A 22,968-nucleotide genomic window follows, 5' to 3' on the forward strand; every position below is an offset into this window, starting at 1 on the left:
TTTTTACTTTATTATTAAATTGTTTAATTAAGGTTTATACTTGCTAGTTTCCATGGCAGAATTCAAGATTAATCTTTCCATTACTACTGAAGCTGCCAGTTTGCTAAATTTCAAATAAACAGCAATTGATTAAGCATTATAATATATAATCGGTAACACTTTACAATAAGGTTCGTTAGTTAACATTAGTTGACTACATAGTTAACATGAACTAATAATGAACTACACGCATACAGCATTTATTAATCGTTGTTAATGTTAATTTCAACATTTAGGCTACTAATACTTTATAATAATTAATATAATAATAATAATACATTAGTTAATGCACTGTGAACTTACATGCACAAAAAATGAACAGCTGCATTTTTATTAACTAACATTAACAAAGATTAACAAATACAGTAACAAATTGTTCATGTTAGTTAATACATTAACTAATGTTAGGCTAACTAATTAACCTTGTTGAAAAGTGTTACCAAATAATCTTTGTACTTTGTATGAATGTTTTTTTTTTTTTTGTCTTTGTGAAAATAGTGTTTTTGAATAATATAAAATCAAAATTGAAGTTTTGAACCAAAACATAAATATTATTTGAGAAAAACGAAAAAAATTGTCTGTAACCAATTACAGTGTTTTTTTTTAAAAGTTGGTCAATGTATTTTTTTAGCGTCCCTACACATTTCTATGTCCCACAAAATTATGAATTTAATTTTAATTAGCCTAACTGTAAAAAATATGAAAGAAGAGTGGCTATTCACACAAAGTCGTGATTTAAAAAAATAAATAAATTATGAGTTGCACTGCTTATATGTATTTATGAATAATTTAACAGATCAGGGCAAACAAAACGACACAGAGTCCAGCGCCCTCTTGTGGTCATTACTCGAATTATTTTTTCCTGCCCAACCCTGTTTTCCTAAATTATTATTGGTATTGTTGGAATAATCTATCATGGATATTCCTAAATGAATGCAAATAATTATAATTCTGACTCCAACAATAACCTACTCAATTGTCTCGTCCCAAGAGCCCATATGCCAGTCAAAACTGATGACTTGAAGGTTTGCATTTGTGTAACCAAACCTGATAAAACCACTCAATGCATCCAATAATAATACTATAACATGACTCATACATATGTTTGCCAATGGATCTTTGCTAATTGCTAGATGTCAATACATTTCTTTTTAGCAGTGCACGAGGGGAGCGCGCAGGTGTGGAGCGCGCAGCTCACTCGCTGTCTGCGGGTTCATGCACAGCTGGACGGACGCGCGCTTTCCCTGTCCACGGTTCCGAACGCGCTCCCGCACCCACTGCTGGCTTCCACCGCTCCACGTTTATTTTTCTTCTTCTGTCTTTGTCATTTTTCTCCTTCTGTCTTTTTCAAAGGTGAATTCTGATGGATTATTCTCGTTTGTGATAAAAAAAATAGGCTATCGACAAAATGGAAAAGCGAGGAATTACAGAAGTCGGAAAGGGAGTTTCAAAGGACATTTCAGTGACTGTGAAACAAGATTTTAATTGATTGATTGATTGATCTTGGTGTTTTGTAAGTCGTCTACACGGAATAAAAACGCATTTTTATTTTTTTTACTGGGTCAAAAAATACTGCTCAGGTTTCCACACTCAAGGAATATGCTGAAATATCTTACAGCCAATTAAAATTAAAATTTCGTATTCATATTGAGTGGAATATTATTTTTGGAGATGGATACGGTGAAGGAACGAGTTTTGGCTCCTGGTAAGGAGAGATTGAGGAATCTGGCCGGGAAAACCCTGGGACACATGCACAGGTATCAGCCCCTTTCATTCAAAAAATGAAGACAGGAAAAACGTAATGATGTTTACAAAAAATATTTGATTATTATCTCGATGTCAAAGTACAATATTCATGTCTACATAAATTCAAATAGCCTATTTTCCCTCCCATAGCTACATAAAAATGGCTAAATAACGCATAATTTATAGTGATTAAACAATGTGTGGTGTGGCACGTTTTTTTCGTCATTTTTCGTTAGGAGAAAATACGACAGAAATGACCGTGCGCGTTAAAGATCGTGATTCGATCGTGTGTAGATCTAGAGATGAAAGAATTCCTCCGAGGATCGTTCCTCTGCCCACAGCGCTCCGGAATCAATTAATAATTCATGAAAGAAAGTCGTGACATGACGAGCTTATAAGTCCCTTTAATTAAATTATTATTATTATTCATTCTTTTTAAACGTTAAAAAACACAAACAAATGTAGGCTAGTCTATTTATTTTAGTAGCTTAAACCACAATTAAATTTCAGAATAGAATCACAGCTTTTTCCGTTTTACTTTGTCGAAATCGTGTAAATTCTTTGTAGGCTATTGTATGGAAGCAGTGCGATGAAAACATTTTTCAGAGCGTTTTTGTATTTTGCATATTTCATTTTAGGCCAGTGGTAATGAAACGCTCAGAGTCGGAACGAATCGGTGAATGGTTTTCATCACAAAAAAAAAAAAAAAAAAAAACTTCACTATGATGATCTGATAACGGTCAATCTAATAGGCTACCACAACATTATATAGAACGATATTTCTTGTAGGCTATTTCGTTTGTTTGAATGTTTTCCCCCCTTATATTTAAGTGTTGAAGCAGCCGTAAAATGTGTTGAGAAGCAAAAAAACGCAAAAAAATGGTCACGTCTGCATTTAAAGCTGTAGATATGTATTTCTATAAGGATGTAACTTAAGAGATAAAAATGCTGCAATGCGGTGCAAATAACTCAGTTTGCCAAATCGTGATCAGACAGAGATATATAACTCTGTCTGTCCTTTTGCTGAATGGTTGATGGATTTAATTATTAAATAAAATAAACAAACAATTACATCGTATCCGAAAACTGGAGGAACAAAATTAATTTAATTAACAAAAAAAAAAAATGTGTATCTGTTTTTAACAGAGATGGGTTATGTATTTTGTACAGTCTATTAGAATAACGTTTTTTCCCGGGAATGTTTCGGGTTACGAACTTTATAGTAGCCTGCAGTGACGTTTTTGTGAGATGATAGAATATTCGAATGTTGTAGTTTAGCCTAATGGTTATTTTCCCTTGCTTTTTTATTTATTTATTAGAAACTAACGTTCCCAGAACACTCCACACACGCACAAACACACAAAATTGTAGATTTTTTTTTTTGTGTGTAGAAAGTGAGCAATGCTGTATCTTCCCAGGGTGATGGAGAAGAAGCAAAAGACGGGTGAGGTGATCGAGCTGACGGAAGATGGGCGTCCCGCGCAAATGAAAGAGAAGAAAGCGCCTCTGTGCGACTGCACGTGCTTCGGGCTCCCGCGCCGCTACATCATCGCCATCATGAGCGGCCTCGGCTTCTGCATCTCGTTCGGGATCCGCTGTAACCTCGGAGTCGCGATCGTCGGCATGGTCAACAACAGCACCATTCACAGAGACGGCAAGATCATAATCACAGAGGTGAGACTGGACCTCTCTGAGTGATGCTCCTCCCTCGAGTGCCTGTCACTCAGAGCATCCTCATGTGAAGAAACACTTCCACTGATTCAAAAACATCTACATTTTATGAGGACAAACTAATGAAAAATGTTTCACTGAAAGCTTTTGAAGTTACAGTGTTTCATATGTTTATAAAATGACAGCTGAATTAACCGTGCGTTATTATATACATTTTTTCCCCCATATAAGAAAGCTAAGTTTAACTGGGATCCGGAGACGGTGGGAATGATCCACGGCTCGTTTTTCTGGGGCTATATAGTGACACAGATCCCAGGTGGATATATATCCTCACGACTGGCTGCCAACAGGTAACTCACCACACGCATTTAAAAACTGTTGTAGGCCTAATTTTGACAAATATTTAATCATCAATTTATATATTTACAAATAGCCTAGAGATTTATTTCACATAGGTGTTTATATTAGGTTGAAAGGCCTATCCTTCCCTGTCTGTGCTTTATTTGGTTGCCATGAACCCTGAATGCAGAAGAGACACGCTTTCCTCTGGAGACCTCATTAACCAGCAGACATGATCACGTGTCTGCGCTTCCGAGGCACAAAATAACCCCCTTTAACTGATATAGACTCATATTTTTACATAGGACCTGTTTAAATAGGCTATATAATCATTTTGTAGATTTCGTTTTTTAAATATTGTAAGCAAGTGCGCATTTTGAGCCTGCATATGGAACAAGTCTGCCTGAGAGGACCTGTTAAATGTCGATTTTTGATTTCATTGTCCTTGCATCTTGGCTTTAGAATTTCGAGATTTCAATTTCACTAACATGAATTTGATTTCACACATTAAAACCGATGGCTGCAGCTCGTGTAAATTAGATTCCACGCACAATTAATAAAACATGCTCATGCCTTTGAGCGTTAGAGTGATTTCTCTACTAGACAACTGATGCCTTCGGGTAAAACTGAGTAAATGTTCTTATAGCTATCGGGTCCTGGCATGTATTTCCTGCTCAGTTTCTTGCATCTGCACTTTCAGTCACTGCCGATCTGGTGTTATACAGTCTGACTGTTGCCCATGATTTCAAATAATGACCGATATCACCTTGTTTTTCTGTCCGCTGTGGTTTCCAGGGTGTTTGGTGCTGCTATCCTGCTGACGTCCACACTCAACATGTTCATCCCCTCTGCTGCACGAGTGCACTACGGCTGTGTCATGTTCGTGAGGATCCTGCAGGGCCTGGTGGAAGTAAGAGTCTTTCTTTTAATCCAATGCTTATCAAATCTCTGTTTAATTATTTAACACATGTTTTATCCAGAGCATTTACACAGGTTCAGCCCCCCTATAGCAACCAGATGTTGAAATATTATTGGGGTCAAGTTTAATTGGACAAACAAACTGGAAATAATTTCTACTCATCTCTCAGTTCAGAACAAATTAAAATTGTGTTTACAGTAATGCACTTAAGTCAATGGGACAAGTCGTTACACAGATGAATGTTACAGTAAAAGGCACAATTTAAAAAAAGTATAGCCATTAAATTCAAATAAACATAAAATCGACACTTACGTGAATAAAATCGATTACTATCCTTGTCTGTGTGATCAGTAACACTTTACAATAAGGTTCCGTTTGTAAAGACTATCATAAAGAATATGCATATCAATAAAATTTTTAACAGTTCAACATGGATTTCCTTAGAACAAAGCTCAAAGTTTTAAAACTTAAGGGAGTGCTTGTAACATGTCATTCCTCATTACCTTTTTTAAATGTGAAACACAAAAGAAGAAACTTCAAGAAATATTTTGGACCCCATATCTTCAAAATATCTCTTTTGTATGTGAAGAAATCAAGTCATTAAAGTCCCACTCCGATCATATTTTGAGCTATTTGTAAACATTACCAGTGGTCTTTAAATTATGATTATGCCATTTTTAGCCAAACTCACAAAACCTGTGCCGTTTTCTGGGACTTTGCTTCAGCAGAGCAGCAGCAGCTCATTAGCAATTCGCCTCTGCGTTGTGGGCGGAGCCGTTGGCACGGAGATGACCCTCCCCCTGCCCGTTGCTGAGAGCTCTGTCTCTCCCGCTAGCTTACACCCCCAACCTGTCATTACCGGTGCAACAAAAATTGAGAGCAATATTGGAGCTATCCAGCCGTACAGTGCGTTTTCGTTTTAAAACGCATAACTTTTGCAACGATTATGCGCTCCTGCCGTCCACATTACTGACCCTCGGCCTCGAAAACGGAGACTGACCCCTTCAGTCGAGTCCGATGCAAGACACGCAAGTGACGCAACCCATAGCAACGAGTCATGGCAACGACAGCTCAAACCGACAGAAACATACAAGTAAACGTGAATTTTGTCACATTGTCATGTTAATTATAATCAAATGCATTTTGTTTTATTGAAAACAATATTATCATTGATATTTGTTTGAGAGGGGCACTTTCGATTAATTTTAACAAGCTTGTGGCCACGCCCAGTGGAGTTACTACGTCACAACTCCAGTCTATTTTGAACGGCATTTTAGCGTCTGCTACTGATTCACAGCCATTTGAATGTAGAAATACTCAGAAATACAACTTTGAGCTTATTTTTCTCAAGATATGTCCTCTAACATAAGAAAAATGCCACAAGAACATGTTAACACCTAGAAAAACATTATTTTCATCGGAGTGGGTCTTTAAGGTGAACAATATTTTTTTCTTTTCAGGATGAACTTTCACTTAGAAAAATGTTGTATTTCAAAATAATATTGAAATTTACCTGAATAGAATTCACAAAAATATGGTTTTGAACCATGTATTTTACACCAACGCACAGAACACGGTTAGAGAAAACGTTTGTGTAGTGTGGTGGATTTGTGTATTGCCTCTATAACCAGTGCAATTCCTTGATCTTCCTCCTTGAAAAAGGTAATAGGACGTCCCATGTGCATTTTAACACTGTCTCTATAAAGGTTCTTTATTGGCACCGATGGTTTCATGCAGAACCTCTAACATCCTTGGAACAAAAAGTTCTTTACACTGGAAAACGGTTCTTTAGATTATTAAGAAAATGTTCTTCACTAATAATAAAAAAAAATGGTTCTGTTAAGAACTGTTCACTGAAAGGTTCTTTGGGGAGCCAAATATAGTTCTTCTATGGCATCACTGCGAAAACCTCCCTTTTGAAATCTTTATTTTTAAGAGTGTATCAGCAGACACACCGAAAGCACAGGAGTGAATAAACAAATTATGAAACGCTTGAAAAGGAGAGTACTGACTTATGATGTCATCTCTTATTCAAACAAAACTCAAAAGATGAACACTAAAAGAGTATTAGCAGCTGCTTGCTGGCTTTGTCTGTGCGCCGGTCGCCTGCTATTCTACACTATTGTTCAGTATATGACGAGTGCTGACTGTACATGAATTAAAACCCATTTGAGGTTATTGTAACCACACTAGCTTGTGTTGTGTGTATTGACATTAGCTCTGCGGATGTGCTCTCCTTTGCTGGCTGCAGCAATTTGTGTCTATCAGTGACTGATTCTGTGACAATTAGCTAGTAATGAAGATTTAATGGGCAGCATTAGTGTGTTTGTGGTGGATCAGATCTGATCTGCTTGCGTTTGCGCAAGTCTGCATGCACGGATCATTAATCCTTATTTGAATTGCGATTGTATGCGTTACTGTTCATTGGTCAGGGTTATATTTATCTCTGTTTTTTATGACCCCTTGTAAGGTATTTCCTAAGAACTTTTGTTCTAGAGCTTTTAAATATTTTTATTCCATATATATTAAGCGCGTCAGTTCTGGCAGGTCACGTTAGTCAGGAGCTCATTACCCTCCTCTATCCCCAGATCATCCTCTCGCCAGTCAGGATTTGGCATTCTGATTCCTCCTGAATCAGACTAAAATTCTCTAATTATGTTGTACATTAAAATTAATTAACAAAATCTGCAATACATTCATGTTGGTTCTGTTCTTTACCCTAAGGGGGGTTTTCGCTGTGCTCCTGCTCTCTGCTTTATACATGCGCAGGGAGTTCTTGCCCAGAACAGAACTATACCGCCAATCCTAACTATATGCTAATGGTCAATCGTATTTGACGATAGTGGTCCTGACAGAAATATATAAACGATGCTTAATTGGTACTAACAGGGTTGAGAGTAACACATTACAAGTAACTCGAGTTACGTAATCAGATTACTTTTTTCAAGTAACTTGTAAAGTAACGCATTACTTTTACATTTTAAATTTACAAATTTACATCCTTAAAAAGTTACCTTTTCAAATAAGTAATGCATGCAAGTTACTTTGTTTTCTCATTTTTTGACTAGCTCTCTCGTAGCCATGTTGAGAAAAATCGTAAGTTCAGAGGCGTTGTGTGTAAACATGATGGTTATTGTATAGTTCTAGCCTAAATGTGAGTATGTATTTACAAATCTCACTTGCACAAAAAAAGATTCAGTATTCCTCAAAATGAATAAGATTTGTGAAATACAAAATCAGAATATTATGCAAACCTCTCCAATAATTAAATATGTTAAATAAAACAAATATTTGTATGCATTTAATCTCACTTTATTGACCAATTTACTTGCCTCTGACTTTTGATGATTCCGTTAAATCATAAGCAAATGTGACTTTCGATTTTTTAGTTTTTATTGGTGAAGTAAGTGTTAAACTTTCTTCTCCTGCATTCTATTCTTCTGCGATCCAGAACAACAGCACAGCTGAGCGGTTTGTTTGAGCTGCGCCCTCTATTGTACAGGAGAGAATTTGCATTCCCTTCAGCTTTATTATTTAAATTTTGGTGTGAAAGGGCCCAAAAGTAGAACTTTTTGTTATAAAAACAAAACAAGCCCAGCCCAGGTGAGAAAAAGTAACGCTAAAGTAACATAACACATTACTTTTCTTAAAAAGTAACTAAGTAGCACAATTAGTTACTTTTTAAGGGAGTAACGCAATATGCATTACTTTTAAAAAGTAATTTTCTCCAAACCTGGGCCCATATCCCTAAAGAATTTTTGTGCAAAAAGTGGCTCCTAGCGGCCAAATTCTAAGAAAATTCTCAGAGTCATGACGTTTTCTTAGAATTTCCCCTAAAAGTGACACGAAAATCCCAGTTAATATAAAAGCTATCCCTCAAGATTCCTAGCGCTTAAAAGGGCTCCTAAGGCGAGATCTGCTAAGAGCAGGGAAGAGGACTTTTAGTGGCTTAGGAGTTCAAGGAGTTGTAGGATATTTGTTAACAAGCCTTCATAAATAGACCAGCCAGCAATCACAGACATTGATAAAAGCTGAGCCGTGTTACCCTCGTTAAGACCACACTGAGTTGTAACGTTGCAATTTCTACTTCATTAAGGACAGCCCCTTGAGATAGGCCATCTTGTTTTCAATGGGGTCCATATGGGAGTGAAAATACAAAATATGCCAGCTAAGATATTAATATGAGCATATAAGACACGAATCATTATTTGAACAGGGTGTAATGAGCTTAAGTTTTCACATATTTTAGATTCTAATGTTAGGCTATAACCCCTACAGCTTACTATTCATTTTCCAGATATTTTCTTGAATGTGAACTATTATTTACAATTACAGTCTGCATAAGATTAGAGTGTATAATTATATTTATTGATTTGAGGGTACATCCTTTGCTCATTATCACCAAAAGTTCATTTTCATCAAACTTGTAGGATCAACCAATCACGGCTTTTGAAATGATGACTCATACCTAGCAACGGGGTCAACCACACCTCCTCACTAAGATAGGATTTTCCATCCATTCCTTGCTCAGAGTTCACTGAAAATGTTCTGGAATCACTTCTAAGCTAAAACTCCTGGCAAGGAATTTTTAGGTTAAGTTAGGAGCTCTCTGAGAGGATTCTCAGAATTTTTAGGGATATGGGCCCTGGGTATTAAGAGGCCCAAATTGTGCCAAGAAAATATCCTCCACACCGTAACACCACCAGCAGCCTGAACCGGGATGGATCCATGGCCGCTTTCATGTTGCCTTATGCCAAATTCTGCCCCTACCGTCTGAATGTTGCAGAAGAAATCGACACGGGCAGTATTCTATTGTCCAATTTTGTTGAACGCGTATGAGTTGTAGCCTCAGTTTCAGTTCTCGGCTGACAGGAGTGTATTCTGCTGCTGTAGCCCGTCTGCTTCGAGGTTGGACGTGTTGTTCGTTCTGAGATGCTCTTCTGCAGACCTCGGCTGTGACGAGTGTTTATTTGAGTTACTGTTGCCTTTCTATCAGCTCAACCCGTCTGGCCATTCTCCTCTGACCTCTGGCATCAACAAGGCAATTCCGCCTACAGAACTGCCGCTCACTGGATATTTATAGTTTCGGATAGTTTCAGTAGTTTTGTGATAATCCCAGCAGATCAGCAGTTTAAATACTCAGACCAGCCCGTCTGGCACCATGCTCAAAGTCACTTAATTCACCTTTCTTCCCCATTCTGATGCTCAGTTTGAACTTCAGCAGATTTGTATTGACCATGTCGTAATGAAAATATTTAAAATCTTTCTTTTATGTATATATGTATATTTTTATGTATACATATATAACACTATTGTAATACATATAAAATATTGTGTGTGTCCAGGGTGTGACCTACCCAGCATGCCATGGAATTTGGAGCAAGTGGGCTCCACCCCTTGAGAGAAGTCGCCTAGCAACCACCTCTTTTTGTGGTAAATACAGTTTGCCTTTTTAAAAGCATACACAACACAGAATACCCCAAATAAAACCTTTACAAACGCCCTGTTTCAGGTTCATACGCGGGTGCTGTGATCGCCATGCCGTTGGCAGGAATATTAGTGCAGTACTCAGGCTGGTCTTCTGTCTTCTATATATATGGTAGGTTTATAGTCTTGACTGCGAACTCTGAAATTATAACAGAATGTTCTTTTTTGTGTGTACTTGTTCTCCATGATTTTCTCTCCATTGGGCTACAGGGTGTTTTGGGATTTTCTGGTACATGTTTTGGATTCTGGTTTCATATGAGAGCCCAGCAGATCATCCCACCATCACAGATGAAGAGAGAACTTACATAGAGGAGAGTATTGGAGAAAGTGCCAATCTACTTGGGCCGTCTGAGGTACGTTTTCTTGTGTGGTTTCTCCTGGAGAAATCCGAAGATCCCATGAAATCAAATTTGGGTATTAGTCCATGTCTATTAGCTGTAAGATAGCAGTGCTGAAGCAAATCATGTTATTTTTTTTTCTCAAGTTGTCTGTGTTCTAAGAGCGTTTGCCCTGGAGAGCTTGAGAATCTTTTAGATTCCTTTTCATGTCAATGGCAGTTGTGCAGCTTGAGAATATAAACCCATTACATGCTGTTAAGTGTAAATAAGTAAATACAGGAACTGTGTAACGTTCAGGCTGAGGAAGAAGATGAGGCAAGGTGTAGCGGATCTAAATGACAGCATAACTTTATTAAACAAAACAAAAGAGAATAATCCAACACGAAGAATCAAAGAAACAGTGTTCATAAGCACATCCATCACCCGATAATGAGTAAATGAAAATGAGGGCATTACAGGTGAAACTCGAAAAATTTGAATATGGTGCAAAAGTTCATTTATTTCAGTAATTCAACTTAAAAGGTGAAACTAATATATTATATAGACTCATTACATGCAAAGTGAGATATTTCAAGCCTTTATTTGTTATCATTTTGATGATTATGGCTTACAGATATGAAAACCTTTTTCACAATATTCTAATTTTGAATTTGGGGTTTTCATAAGCTGTAAGCCATACTCATCAAAATTACAACAAATAAAGGGTTGAAATATCTCACTTTGCATGTAATGAGTCTATATAATGTATTAGTTTCACATTTTAAGTTGAATTACTGAAATAAATGAACTTTTGCACCATATTCTAATTTTTCGAGTTTCACCTGTATATACACAACTAACTAAGGATCATAACAAGGAACAGGTGTGTAAAATCAATGAATTAATAAGTAACCATGACAACCAATGATAAACGTGCTAGAAACCATGACAACAGAAAGGAAACAGTAAATAATGAAGACAAACTAAGGGTTTACACTACATTTACACAGCAACTAGGCACTAAAAACGAAAAAGTTTTTCCTTTGCGTGTTTTATGTACAGACAACAACGTTGTCAAAACGATTCCCGTTTACACGGATCAGTGAAATAAAACCGCTGTATTCTGTTGCCAGGCCAGTAGTTGGCGATGTTACTTTGTAAAGAAACACTACGCATCTATAGAGTGAACATGTAATACGCATGCGTATGACATCACCATTTTCACAAAATCAAGTGTTTGTAGTTTAAACGGAGATAAAACCGGTATTGTTTCAAAAACGTGCACTTTGAAACCCATTTTCTAAGTTTGTTTTCAGACCCCCAAAACATTGTAGTCATGTAAATGAACGGCCAAAACTCATACAAAGTTTTTCCGTTTTCCATGATTAGTCGTGTATTGACTTAAAGTCGTTGAAAATTAAACTGAAAACACCACAGTACGTGACAAACTGGTAAAAATCTACTATCATTTAATCTTTTTTTATTGTATTTATTTGTTTCTTTCAAAATGTTTTTTTTTTTTATCATCAGAATACATTCAACTTCTGAATATCCATAAATAGAGAGACTAGAAAGTTGTAGTTCAAAAATCCTGCATGTTAAACTGTTTTGATTGCTTAAAATCTTCATGCTACAGGTCTTCTATAGATTTATTAATATGTTTCTTTTTTCTACAGAAATACAAGACACCCTGGAGGAAGTTCTTCACCTCCATGCCGGTCTATGCAATCATTGTGGCCAACTTCTGCCGGAGCTGGACCTTCTATCTGTTGCTCATCAGTCAGCCGGCGTACTTTGAAGAAGTGTTTGGCTTTGAAATCAGTAAGGTGAGAAAATTTAGGGAGAAAATGTTTTTGCATTAATCAAGTCTCAATATTTGACAGCTCGTATAAGGCTTACACATGTGTTTGTGTATTTGATGTATGAATTCTTCTCATATGCAATCCTTTCTGGCCAGGCTTGAATCATTACTATCTGTTGTGTCTGACCCCTCATTCACTGAGTCGCCGTATTGGATTGTATTTGAGATGTTGGGCATTCAGAAATGTGTGTTCATAGTGGCGTACATAAATGAAAGCTGACATTGTTATTGATCTTCGGCTCCTGAGCTGAGAGAGTGATATAAATCCTGCAAGCCTGACAGGAGTAATTGAACCACTGCTTTAATTCTGCTGGTCAAACTGTCTCATAGGTGCAGTATGGGAGATTGGACTTACAAGTTGTTTTGGGGTTTTATCAGCCAGGGCTTGTTCAGGATTTCCATTTTAGTGATATTTTTTAAGCCACACATTTGGTTATTTGGGATGCTATACTGTATTGTAGAGGCTTTCAGTGTTTTCACAGTGTTTCTCAGCCAGACACTGTTCACTCCCGTTCACCCAAAACATCTAAACCCGTATGACTTTGTTCTTCTGTGGAAAACTAGAACATTTGCATAATATCGCAGCAGTTGTTATGCAAGTATCTTACAAGTTGTCTAAATGACTTAAAACTACGTTTTAAGCCATACCCTGAATTTGTGTGAGTAATATGTGCAAATAAGCTCTAAAATGTCTCAAACTTACTATGACTGGTCATTATACATGCACTTTTAATCTGTGCAACCCTTTTAGCATACTTTTAAAAAGGGTATTATGGAAATAATCTACTTTAAAAGAATATACAGTACTTAAATGTGAACTGGATGTTTTTGGACACTTAATTGCATGTCATTCAGAATAAAATGAAAATGTATTATAGTGTAAATTCATATTAAATGATATTAGCTGAAATTAAGAGTGCTTTTTGACCCACTTTTATTAGGATTTATGTACATATTAATGTAATTTCTTAATTGTCTTTGAAATATGTTTAAAGTGTACTGCCGAATGTACTGACAAGCATTTATCGTAAACTAAAATATACGTAATTTCTATTGAAACGTGTATGTTGTGTATTAAATATATTTGTAATTACACATTTTGCAATGTTTTTAGTATCCAATATAGATGAAGATAAAATAGCAGCGTGGTTTATTAAATAAAGCAAAACAGATCTTCAAAAGGCTGCAAACACAACGAAACCAGACAATGAACTGAGGGACTTAAGGGGGTCCTATTGTGCTTGTTCACTTTTTCAACTTTAGTTAGTGTGTAATATAATGTTCTGTTTGAGCATAAAAAAGATCTGCAAGATTACAAATCTCAACGTCCACTCCAAATTGTGATATTTTATTTAACAGAATCAAGAACTACAACAAACGACTCATTTGGACTACAACGCGTTTTTTCTGAAATCTTATGAAGTCACAATGTTACTAATTTAATCTCCGCCCAACGTCTGATGTTTATGTTTTGCTTGGCGTGAGAAAGATACATAAACCACGTGAAATCCGGATTTCCAAAACGGATTTCCAAAAATGCGATTTGAACAGGATTTCAAACCGCAAAATAATGTAGCTTGAAACGGATTTGTAAAAATAGCATTTCATGTTTTGTTTTTTTGCCGTTCACACTTGCTATCGGATATGCACCAAAAAAAATCTGATTTGGACTGAACAAGGCTTAAAAGTCCATGAAAACAAAAGTACAACACACTAATCGTGACACATTTGTACATTTAGTACATATATTTAACTTTAAAAATCAAATAGCACACTACAGTTAATATAATAAATATAATAAAGTACAATATAATAAACTATAATAAAATATTTTACATGTTAGCCAAGACATTTAAATAGGTATATTTCTTTAAAGCATGACAAAAGATTATTAAAACAATGATTTAAAATGACATTATTACAAAGTGAATTTTGTGTACAAAGTGTACTTAAGTGTTTTAAGAAACATAGTCATGAAAGTGTACTCTTAAAGTACACTTAAGTGGCATTTTATTTCATTTATATCTGCAAGTACAGGTTTTTTTTTAAATACGTAAAATATGCAAATAGATTTAATATTTGAAGTACACTATAAGTGCACATGCACATTCAATACAATTAAGTTCATTTCCCTTCTTTTTCACAAGGGAAATCCAAATGAGCTTTAAAGCTTTAGCGGAGGAGACTTACAAGTGCGTAAAAATAATAAAAATCACCAAAAGTGTGGCTCAGAATCACATGGGTTTGGAACGAGTATATCTTGTAAATGGTTATTTTTTTTCAGTTTTCCTCATTGTGATGTTTTCTTTGGCTGTTGTCAGGTCGGTATGCTCTCTGCTTTACCCCACCTGGTTATGACCATCATAGTGCCAATTGGCGGCCAACTGGCTGACTACCTGCGGAGAAAAAACATCTTATCCACCACCACCGTCAGGAAGATCATGAACTGCGGAGGTGAGAGTGACCATATTTGATTACATTATTTGTATCTTTTATGAAATGAATAAAAAAATATTTGTTGGTGTGACCTTTGACCCACCATGTGACTGCAGGGTTTGGAATGGAGGCCACGCTGCTGTTAGTGGTGGGTTTCTCTCACAGTAAAGGTGTGGCCATCTCATTCCTGGTGCTAGCCGTTGGTTTTAGCGGATTTGCTATATCAGGTGAGACGCTTTATAATTCTGTTGTCACACACTGACATGTTATAGACAGGGGTGCACATAACTGGTACGCAGGTACGCATGCGCGACATAAATCAGGAATGAGTAATGCCACTTCTGTTACTACGCGCCTTTGCGTAACTGTCGCCAAAATGCAACCTAGGGTCTTTTTGTTAATCTACTCGAGGCAAACTTTCGTTTAAAAGCATAATTAGAATGGAAACGCCACTTTTAAGTTTGACCGTATTTTCGTTTTCGGTCAAATTGCCTTTTGAATGGGAGAGCTAGGGGCACGTATATGATAGCAACAAAAATCGCTATTTTTAAAACACTAAGAAGGCTCGACACAACATGAAACTTTGCTCAAAGTATCACCAGGGGACATGAACTCCAGCATTGAGAACATTGTTTGTGTACACAGAGTTTACTAAAAAGAAAGATTTTGAACAATTCACTGTAGCTGTGTCCGCCGGAACAGTAACACCGGCATTTTGTCAGTCAAAAATAGTCGATCTCCGAATGCGAAGGAACTGACTCTGAATTGTAGTATTGTTTCTTATGAGGATCCTTTTTCAAATACAAGGTCAATATTGTTTTTCACTTACGACAAAACAACAAATTATCGGTGAATTTTTATGGAACTAAGCTTTAGGAGCTTTCCATCTTTACTCTCCTCCCTGTTAAGTTGCATTCGGAGATCGACTATTTTTGACTTACAAAATACCGCTGACAGTGAGTTGTTCAAAATCCTCACCATGAAGTCTAATGAACGCGATGGAAACTAAACAATCAAATTACACTTCAAAATAATTATTTCCAAAGATGTTTTCTGTCATTTTAGGTAGTTTTATTCACACTGATGTAAATTTAAGTGTTCGTTTTTTAAAATAAGTTTGGTCTTTAGTTAGTTATTTGATGCTATAAAACCGGGAATGTGACATCATGATTGACAGCTTCTACACTGAGGAGGACTGCACTTATTAAGACCAGGCTACATATGGGGTGAGTACCAAACACCATCTCCTGGTACTCACCTGAGTAACTCACTGAAAAAGTTATGTGCACCCCTGGTTATAGACATCATTGCAAGTTTTGAAATCCCATTTTGATTTAAAAAATATATAAAATAAATGTCTCCCAATAGTTCTGAATTTCTTTTATTCAATCCGGCTCCTCTCTAAGGTTTTAATGTCAACCACTTGGACATTGCGCCAAGGTATGCCAGCATCCTGATGGGCATTTCTAATGGAGTGGGCACACTTTCTGGTATGGTCTGCCCTCTCATTGTTGGAGCTATGACCAAAAATAAGGTGAGAAATCCTGAAATTATTCACATGTTCTTTATTCATTTAATCATGTTTTTTTGTTATCATAAGTAACACTTTAAAGCCTGACAGATGATAGTCAGAATTGTTTTTATTTTTATGGAACAGTTCATTGAACCTTTAGGAAATATATATATTTGTTTGTATATATATATATAGGCCTATATAAACAAAAGGTTTGCATATATGTTTTTTGTTGAGTATCGTATTTGATACATCAGGCATTTATGGCTCATATAGTAAGAATATGGAGCTTATACTCGAGGACAAAAAAAAGGCCCAAACTGAGCATTTGGTGCAGTTATTTATATGGCCAAAAAGTGAGATGAAATTCTGATAGCTTGTAATATAAATCAATGATATTTATAACAGTAAAGCAGACAGTACACAGTTGTACTTACATAAAATGCATATAAATATCAGTTCTCTAGATCTCTCAATAATATGCCTTACACTGTAAACCCGAATAAGTTAGCAAAAAAATGTAGGTAATTAATTAGTTATGTAAAAACTGTGCTTTCGCGGGTTGGCTGGAGCCAGAGACGGACGAGCTCAGCACTTGTCATATATCACAACTATTTGCAGTGTTTTCAAACACATAATGTTTAATTTAGGTTTCAGACATTTAAATACACATAAGCACTAGTAAAACAATACATTTGGAGTTTGTAAAATACACACTGATGTCTATGGAAGTAGCAATAATTTTTCAAATATAATTAGCAGATGTGTGTTATGCATATCAGATATACAGTGCAAGTACTATAAAGTTTACTCTATTCTTTTCCCTGTTCACTGGACACTTTCTTACATGTATTTCGGGAGAAACTGATGAATTATGCTGTAAATCGGACTGACAGGACTCTCTGAACTGCGGCGCAAACAAACGTGGCGGCGCCCATCTCACGTTATAGATCAAGATTATTTATAAAGGTTTTAAACGACAAAACACTCACTTATAAGTATTTGAGAATCAGAATATCAGATAGTTGTTGACATGGTAAGCAAATTTGGGAATATTTTGAATAAAATAGGAAAAAAATATATTTAAAAGCGATACATATATCATATAGTGTTATTGTGGCTTCGGTGTATCACATGACAAGCATGATGCGTCGCCATGGAAACATTAAGGGGGAACGTTCTAAAATAACGGTCGCCATGAAAAACTCACTCTGGGGGTGGGGGTGGGGGGGGGGGGGGGGGCGGTGGGGGGTCAGTTAGAATATTTTAAACTTACGTGTGAAAGGGTTAATAAAGGCCTTCTGAACTGAAGCGATGTGTTTGTAAGAAAAATATCCATATTTAAAACTTTATCAACTACTAGCTTCCGGTAGACAGCCGTACCCATACTACGCAAGTCGACTTGCACCACAAGAGTAGCCAGTGACGCATGTATGACGTAGGAGTAGCGCAAGTTTAGACACCTCTCGCGGTTCAAACAAAAAGGGCTGGGCAACAAACTCAAGCTAGTCTGACATCTCTCTTTAAAAACTCTCGTTTTGGTGTTTTGTTTCGGTCTATCCTCTGCGCTTCCGCATTCATCAATGCGTCGGGTCAAGAATTAGTCTTCCACCGTGAATCGATACATACGGTCGTCTGCCGGAAGCTAGTTATTCAGGTTGATGAAGTTTTAAATATGGATATTTTTCTTACACGAACGCGTCGCTTCAGAAGGCCTTTATTACAGAGAATGGGAGGATCTAAACGCAGGGTTTTTAAACAGTAATACATTAAACCGATAACACAGAACTTAAGGAACAAAACCACGAGGATCACGGAGACAGAAGCAACCAGGCCAGGCCAGGGAGGCTTGTCCGGAGACACAGGCGTAGCGGCGACCATCTTGTCCGAGGACTCTGGAAGGGCGGCCATGACGGGACGAGACTCTGGAAGGGCGGCAATGACGGGACGAGACTCTGGAAGGGCGGCAATGACGGGACGAGACTCTGGAAGGGCGGCAATGACGGGACGAGACTCTGGAAGGGCGGCAATGACGGGACGAGACTCTGGAAGGGCGGCAATGACGGGACGAGACTCTGGAAGGGCGGCAATGACGGGACGAGACTCTGGAAGGGCGGCAATGACGGGACGAGACTCTGGAAGGGCGGCCATGACAGGACGAGACTCTGGAAGGGCGGCCATGACGGGACGAGACTCTGGAAGGGCGGCAATGACGGGACGAGACTCTGGAAGGGCGGCAATGACGGGACGAGACTCTGGAAGGGCGGCAATGACGGGACGAGACTCTGGAAGGGCGGCAATGACGGGACGAGACTCTGGAAGGGCGGCAATGACGGGACGAGACTCTGGAAGGGCGGCAATGATGGGACGAGACTCTGGAAGGGCGGCCATGACAGGACGAGACTCTGGAAGGGCGGCCATGACGGGACGAGACTCTGGAAGGGCGGCAATGACGGGACGAGACTCTGGAAGGGCGGCAATGACGGGACGAGACTCTGGAAGGGCGGCAATGACGGGACGAGACTCTGGAAGGGCGGCAATGACGGGACGAGACTCTGGAAGGGCGGCAATGACGGGACGAGACTCTGGAAGGGCGGCCATGACGGGACGAGACTCTGGAAGGGCGGCAATGACGGGACGAGACTCTGGAAGGGCGGCAATGACGGGACGAGACTCTGGAAGGGCGGCAATGACGGGACGAGACTCTGGAAGGGCGGCAATGACGGGACGAGACTCTGGAAGGGCGGCAATGACGGGACGAGACTCTGGAAGGGCGGCAATGATGGGACGAGACTCTGGAAGGGCGGCAATGATGGGACGAGACTCTGGAAGGGCGGCCATGACGGGACGAGACTCTGGAAGGGCGGCCATGACGGGACGAGACTCTGGAAGGGCGGCAATGACGGGACGAGACTCTGGAAGGGCGGCAATGACGGGACGAGACTCTGGAAGGGCGGCAATGACGGGACGAGACTCTGGAAGGGCGGCAATGATGGGACGAGACTCTGGAAGGGCGGCAATGATGGGACGAGACTCTGGAAGGGCGGCAATGACGGGACGAGACTCTGGAAGGGCGGCAATGATGGGACGAGACTCTGGACGGGCGGCAATGACGGGATGAGACTCTGGAAGGGCGGCAATGATGGGACGAGGGCGGCAATGATGGGACGAGACTCTGGAAGGGCGGTCATCTTTACAGAGGGCTCTGGTGTGGCGGCGGTGGTGGCCATCTTGGCAGAGGGCTCTGCCTTAACTGAACTCTGGACAGAGACTGGAGACTGAAGGACTGAAGAGTAATGCTCCAGTTGGGAAGGTTGGGGCGAGGGTTCCTTCCACCTCACCTACTGTGTAGGACGATCCACTTAGCCTCAGGACATTCCTGAGGTACTGCTGCAGGGAACAAGTGTTGTTGAAGCCGCTGGAACCTGTTGGACAAGATGATAGTCCAACCCGCTCCAAAACAGTTTTTAAGGTGCCCTCATTCCAAGGTACCATGTAGGAGCATTCTAAAAATTCCTCCACATTATCCTCAATCAGGCGGCCATCTTGTCTCGTGGAGAGGAGCAGGTTGGCAGGATCAAACAAAGTGGTGCCTATGCTGCCATAAGCCGTCTTAGGTCAGGTTGTTACTGCCAGATCCAATTGCAGTCAGTTGTTCTGTAATGTGCTGGCGAAAACTGGAGAATGGGAGGATCTAAACACAGGGTTTTTAATAAAGTAATACACTAAACAGATAACACAGAAACAACGGAACAAAACCACGAGGATCACCGAGACAGAATCAACCATTACATGTACACCATCTGACAAAGTGAAACACAAGGGCTTTAAATACACAGGGGCAAACAACTTAACTAGATAATGAGGAAACAAGATACAGCTGGGGAGACTAATCAACATAAAAAAACTACAAAGGACCTGCCACAGAACAGGAAATAACAAAAGTCCACACAAGACAAGGGGAACACAAGACAGGAATCATGACAGTGACAATAATGTAGCATACAAAACATAACATGTTTATTGTTGCATAATGTTGCAGTTTGTGATCAACAGACAAGCATTCAACTCTAAACACAGCCAAATAGAACTACATCATTTTTACAAAAATTGCATTGTTGTTTTCTGAATTACAAAAAGTCAAAGATTGCATTATAAGGGCCAGATTTACTAAACAGGGCAAATTAGTAGTAAATCACCTTGCATGATTCATTTAAATACGCTCCTCCCATAGATGTTGATTCTGAAGGGGAAACTCCTACAAATGCATAAGCCCAGCCGCAAAAATAACCCTGTCCACGACTTTACAGCGCTAATTTTACACTGCGTGTCTTTAGGAAATCCTGACAGTAGTTTTTTAACTCCAAAAGAGGGTTTGTGCTGGTGCAAGCTGTCATGAAATCCGGCCCTAAATTGTCTCTTTCTTGTCCACCAGACTCGTGAGGAATGGCAGAACGTGTTCCTGATCGCCTCACTGGTGCATTACGGTGGTGTCGTGTTCTACGGGATTTTCGCGTCCGGAGAGAAGCAGCCGTGGGCAGATCCAGAGGAGACCAGCGAGGAGAAGTGTGGCTTCATCGATGAAGACGAGTTGGCGGAGGAGACCGGTGACATCACGCTGAGCAGCGCTCCTTTTGGAGGCCAGGCCGGTCTTGGAGGCCCCGCCAAAACATATGGGGCCACAACACAGCTGAATGGGGGATGGGCGAAAAGCTGGGAGAAATCCGAGGAATACATCCAGGAGGACGCCGAGCAGACGTATAGAGGAGACGGGTACTCGTAGATATTTCATTTCCAATGAGTCAAAACATAACAAATCTTTTGAAATAAGACAAAGTAAAAAATAAATAAAGAGAGATATAAGTGATTATAGACACAGTACTCAACAAGCATAGCTGTAGGAGTCAGATACATCTTTTAAAAAGAGTCTTTATCCAATCTGAATATTTAAAGAAAATATTTAAGAAGGAATAATGGATTGAGATATATAAATGAGAATATACAGCTAATTAGATATAAAATGTCATATTTAGGATTATATAAAGGATTTATATGGCTAAATCAGTTTAAAGACAATGTAAATGTTTCTTTTAAAAGAATATTTAATAGCACAGACATCTGTAATCAAAGCACAGGTCTTGGCTGTTTTTTTTTTACAGGTTTAGACTAGTTTTGTTTTAGTTTTGTGTCTGTAACTTTAATAGATGAGTAGTTGAGTTTAAGTTTAATTGGTCAGGACCAATCAGAGCAGAGTACAGTAGAGTAGTTTAGATTAACATGTAGTTTTGTTCAAAAGAAACAAGTGTTTACTCTGGTTTAAAGAGCTCTTGCCATTGACCTTACAGAAAATATGCAAAATTTGGGTTATTTAACTATATTATATAACTTAAACCTACAAAGAATGCTGTTTATCATTATGTTCATGTACTGTATTACACGTTATAAACTGGTCCCTTTAATTGGGACATAAACCTAGAAGGTAGAGCAAAAATAGACATTATAACTGCTTGGTGCAGAAAGAATCTAATGGCACAAATTTGCAAATATAACTGCTATATCTGATACTCATGTGTATTAAAATAAGTGTGAAATATATTGAAAAACCTTTAAATGTTTGAAACGTCCTAAAGTACACTTGAGAAATTTTTAAAGTGCGATCTTGTATAAATTTTGTTCAGCTACTTTACATCAATGATACATTCAAGTGTGTGCTTGGCAATACAGTCCTGTATTTTAAGTGGTATTAAGCTGGTCTTCATTTAAAATGTTTCATCATAAAATGTTTAACCACCATATAATGACAAACCAGACATTTTGATACTTTGAATGCACTGACATGTTGTTATTTGAAAAGAAAAAAAATAAGTCATTTCTATCTCAAGTATGTGTTTTGACATGGATTTACTGTTTCTGTGAGACTGTTGTGAAGCTGGGTCAGTGATATCTGTGCTTACTGTTTATTGGGCCATATTTATCATATAAACTGTCATAAGAGCGAGGCGGTTCATGTGGGATGTATATTGTGATGCAACTGAGAGCCTTGTATGGTCGAAAGGACCAGGTGATCATCTAACGTATTTAACTGTCGCCATGCAAAGCTGATGTGATGTGTTCTTGAGTGAATCTCACGAAAAGTCAGGAACAAGTCTACAGGTCTTATTTCACCTATTTCAGTTAGTTAGTATTTATTAAAAAATAATAAATGGTCATTAATTGCTCACCCTCATGCTGTCCCAAATAAGACTTTTGTTCATCTTGGAAACACAAATGAAGATCATTCAAATAAAATCGGAGAGATTCCATTGACAGCTCTGCAACTACCACTTTGATGCTTCATAAAGTACAACTAATCCGTATGAATCAAGTGGTTCAGTTCAAATTTTCGGAAGAGACTTGATCGCTTTATATGATGAACCGATTTAATTTAGTCTTTTATACACATCACATCAGCGAATCATCAGCGAATATAAACAGAAGTTCAACCATAAGTGCTTGACACGTGAGAACAAACCTCATTGGTTCTTCTCAAATGTGCTGCGTAACACCAGAATGAACATCATTGGTTCTTGCATGTCAAGCAATCATGTTTGAGCTTCTTTTTAACTTAACTGATGTGTGAGTTGATGATTAAATGTGATTA

At 38.4% G+C, this 22,968-nt stretch overlaps 1 protein-coding gene across 1 annotated transcript; it reads left to right on the forward strand.

Annotated features, from left to right (window-relative positions):
• Positions 1 to 1,230: 1,230 nt before the first annotated feature.
• slc17a6a (solute carrier family 17 member 6a) lies at positions 1,231 to 21,419 on the forward strand. The gene is made up of 12 exons (XM_056245691.1): positions 1,231 to 1,796; positions 3,204 to 3,459; positions 3,688 to 3,806; positions 4,591 to 4,705; positions 10,060 to 10,147; positions 10,227 to 10,313; positions 10,412 to 10,554; positions 12,195 to 12,344; positions 14,701 to 14,833; positions 14,932 to 15,042; positions 16,222 to 16,349; positions 20,764 to 21,419. The coding sequence occupies exons 1-12, from the start codon at positions 1,711 to 1,713 to the stop codon at positions 21,109 to 21,111; spliced, it is 1,764 nt and encodes a 587-aa protein (XP_056101666.1). The 5' UTR covers positions 1,231 to 1,710; the 3' UTR covers positions 21,112 to 21,419.
• Positions 21,420 to 22,968: the final 1,549 nt, after the last annotated feature.

This window comes from Rhinichthys klamathensis, unplaced genomic scaffold, assembly GCF_029890125.1.
Source record: "Rhinichthys klamathensis goyatoka isolate OS25496 unplaced genomic scaffold, OSU_Roscu_1.1 h1tg000033l_1, whole genome shotgun sequence".
In the NCBI taxonomy this organism is placed as follows: Eukaryota; Metazoa; Chordata; class Actinopteri; order Cypriniformes; family Leuciscidae; genus Rhinichthys; species Rhinichthys klamathensis.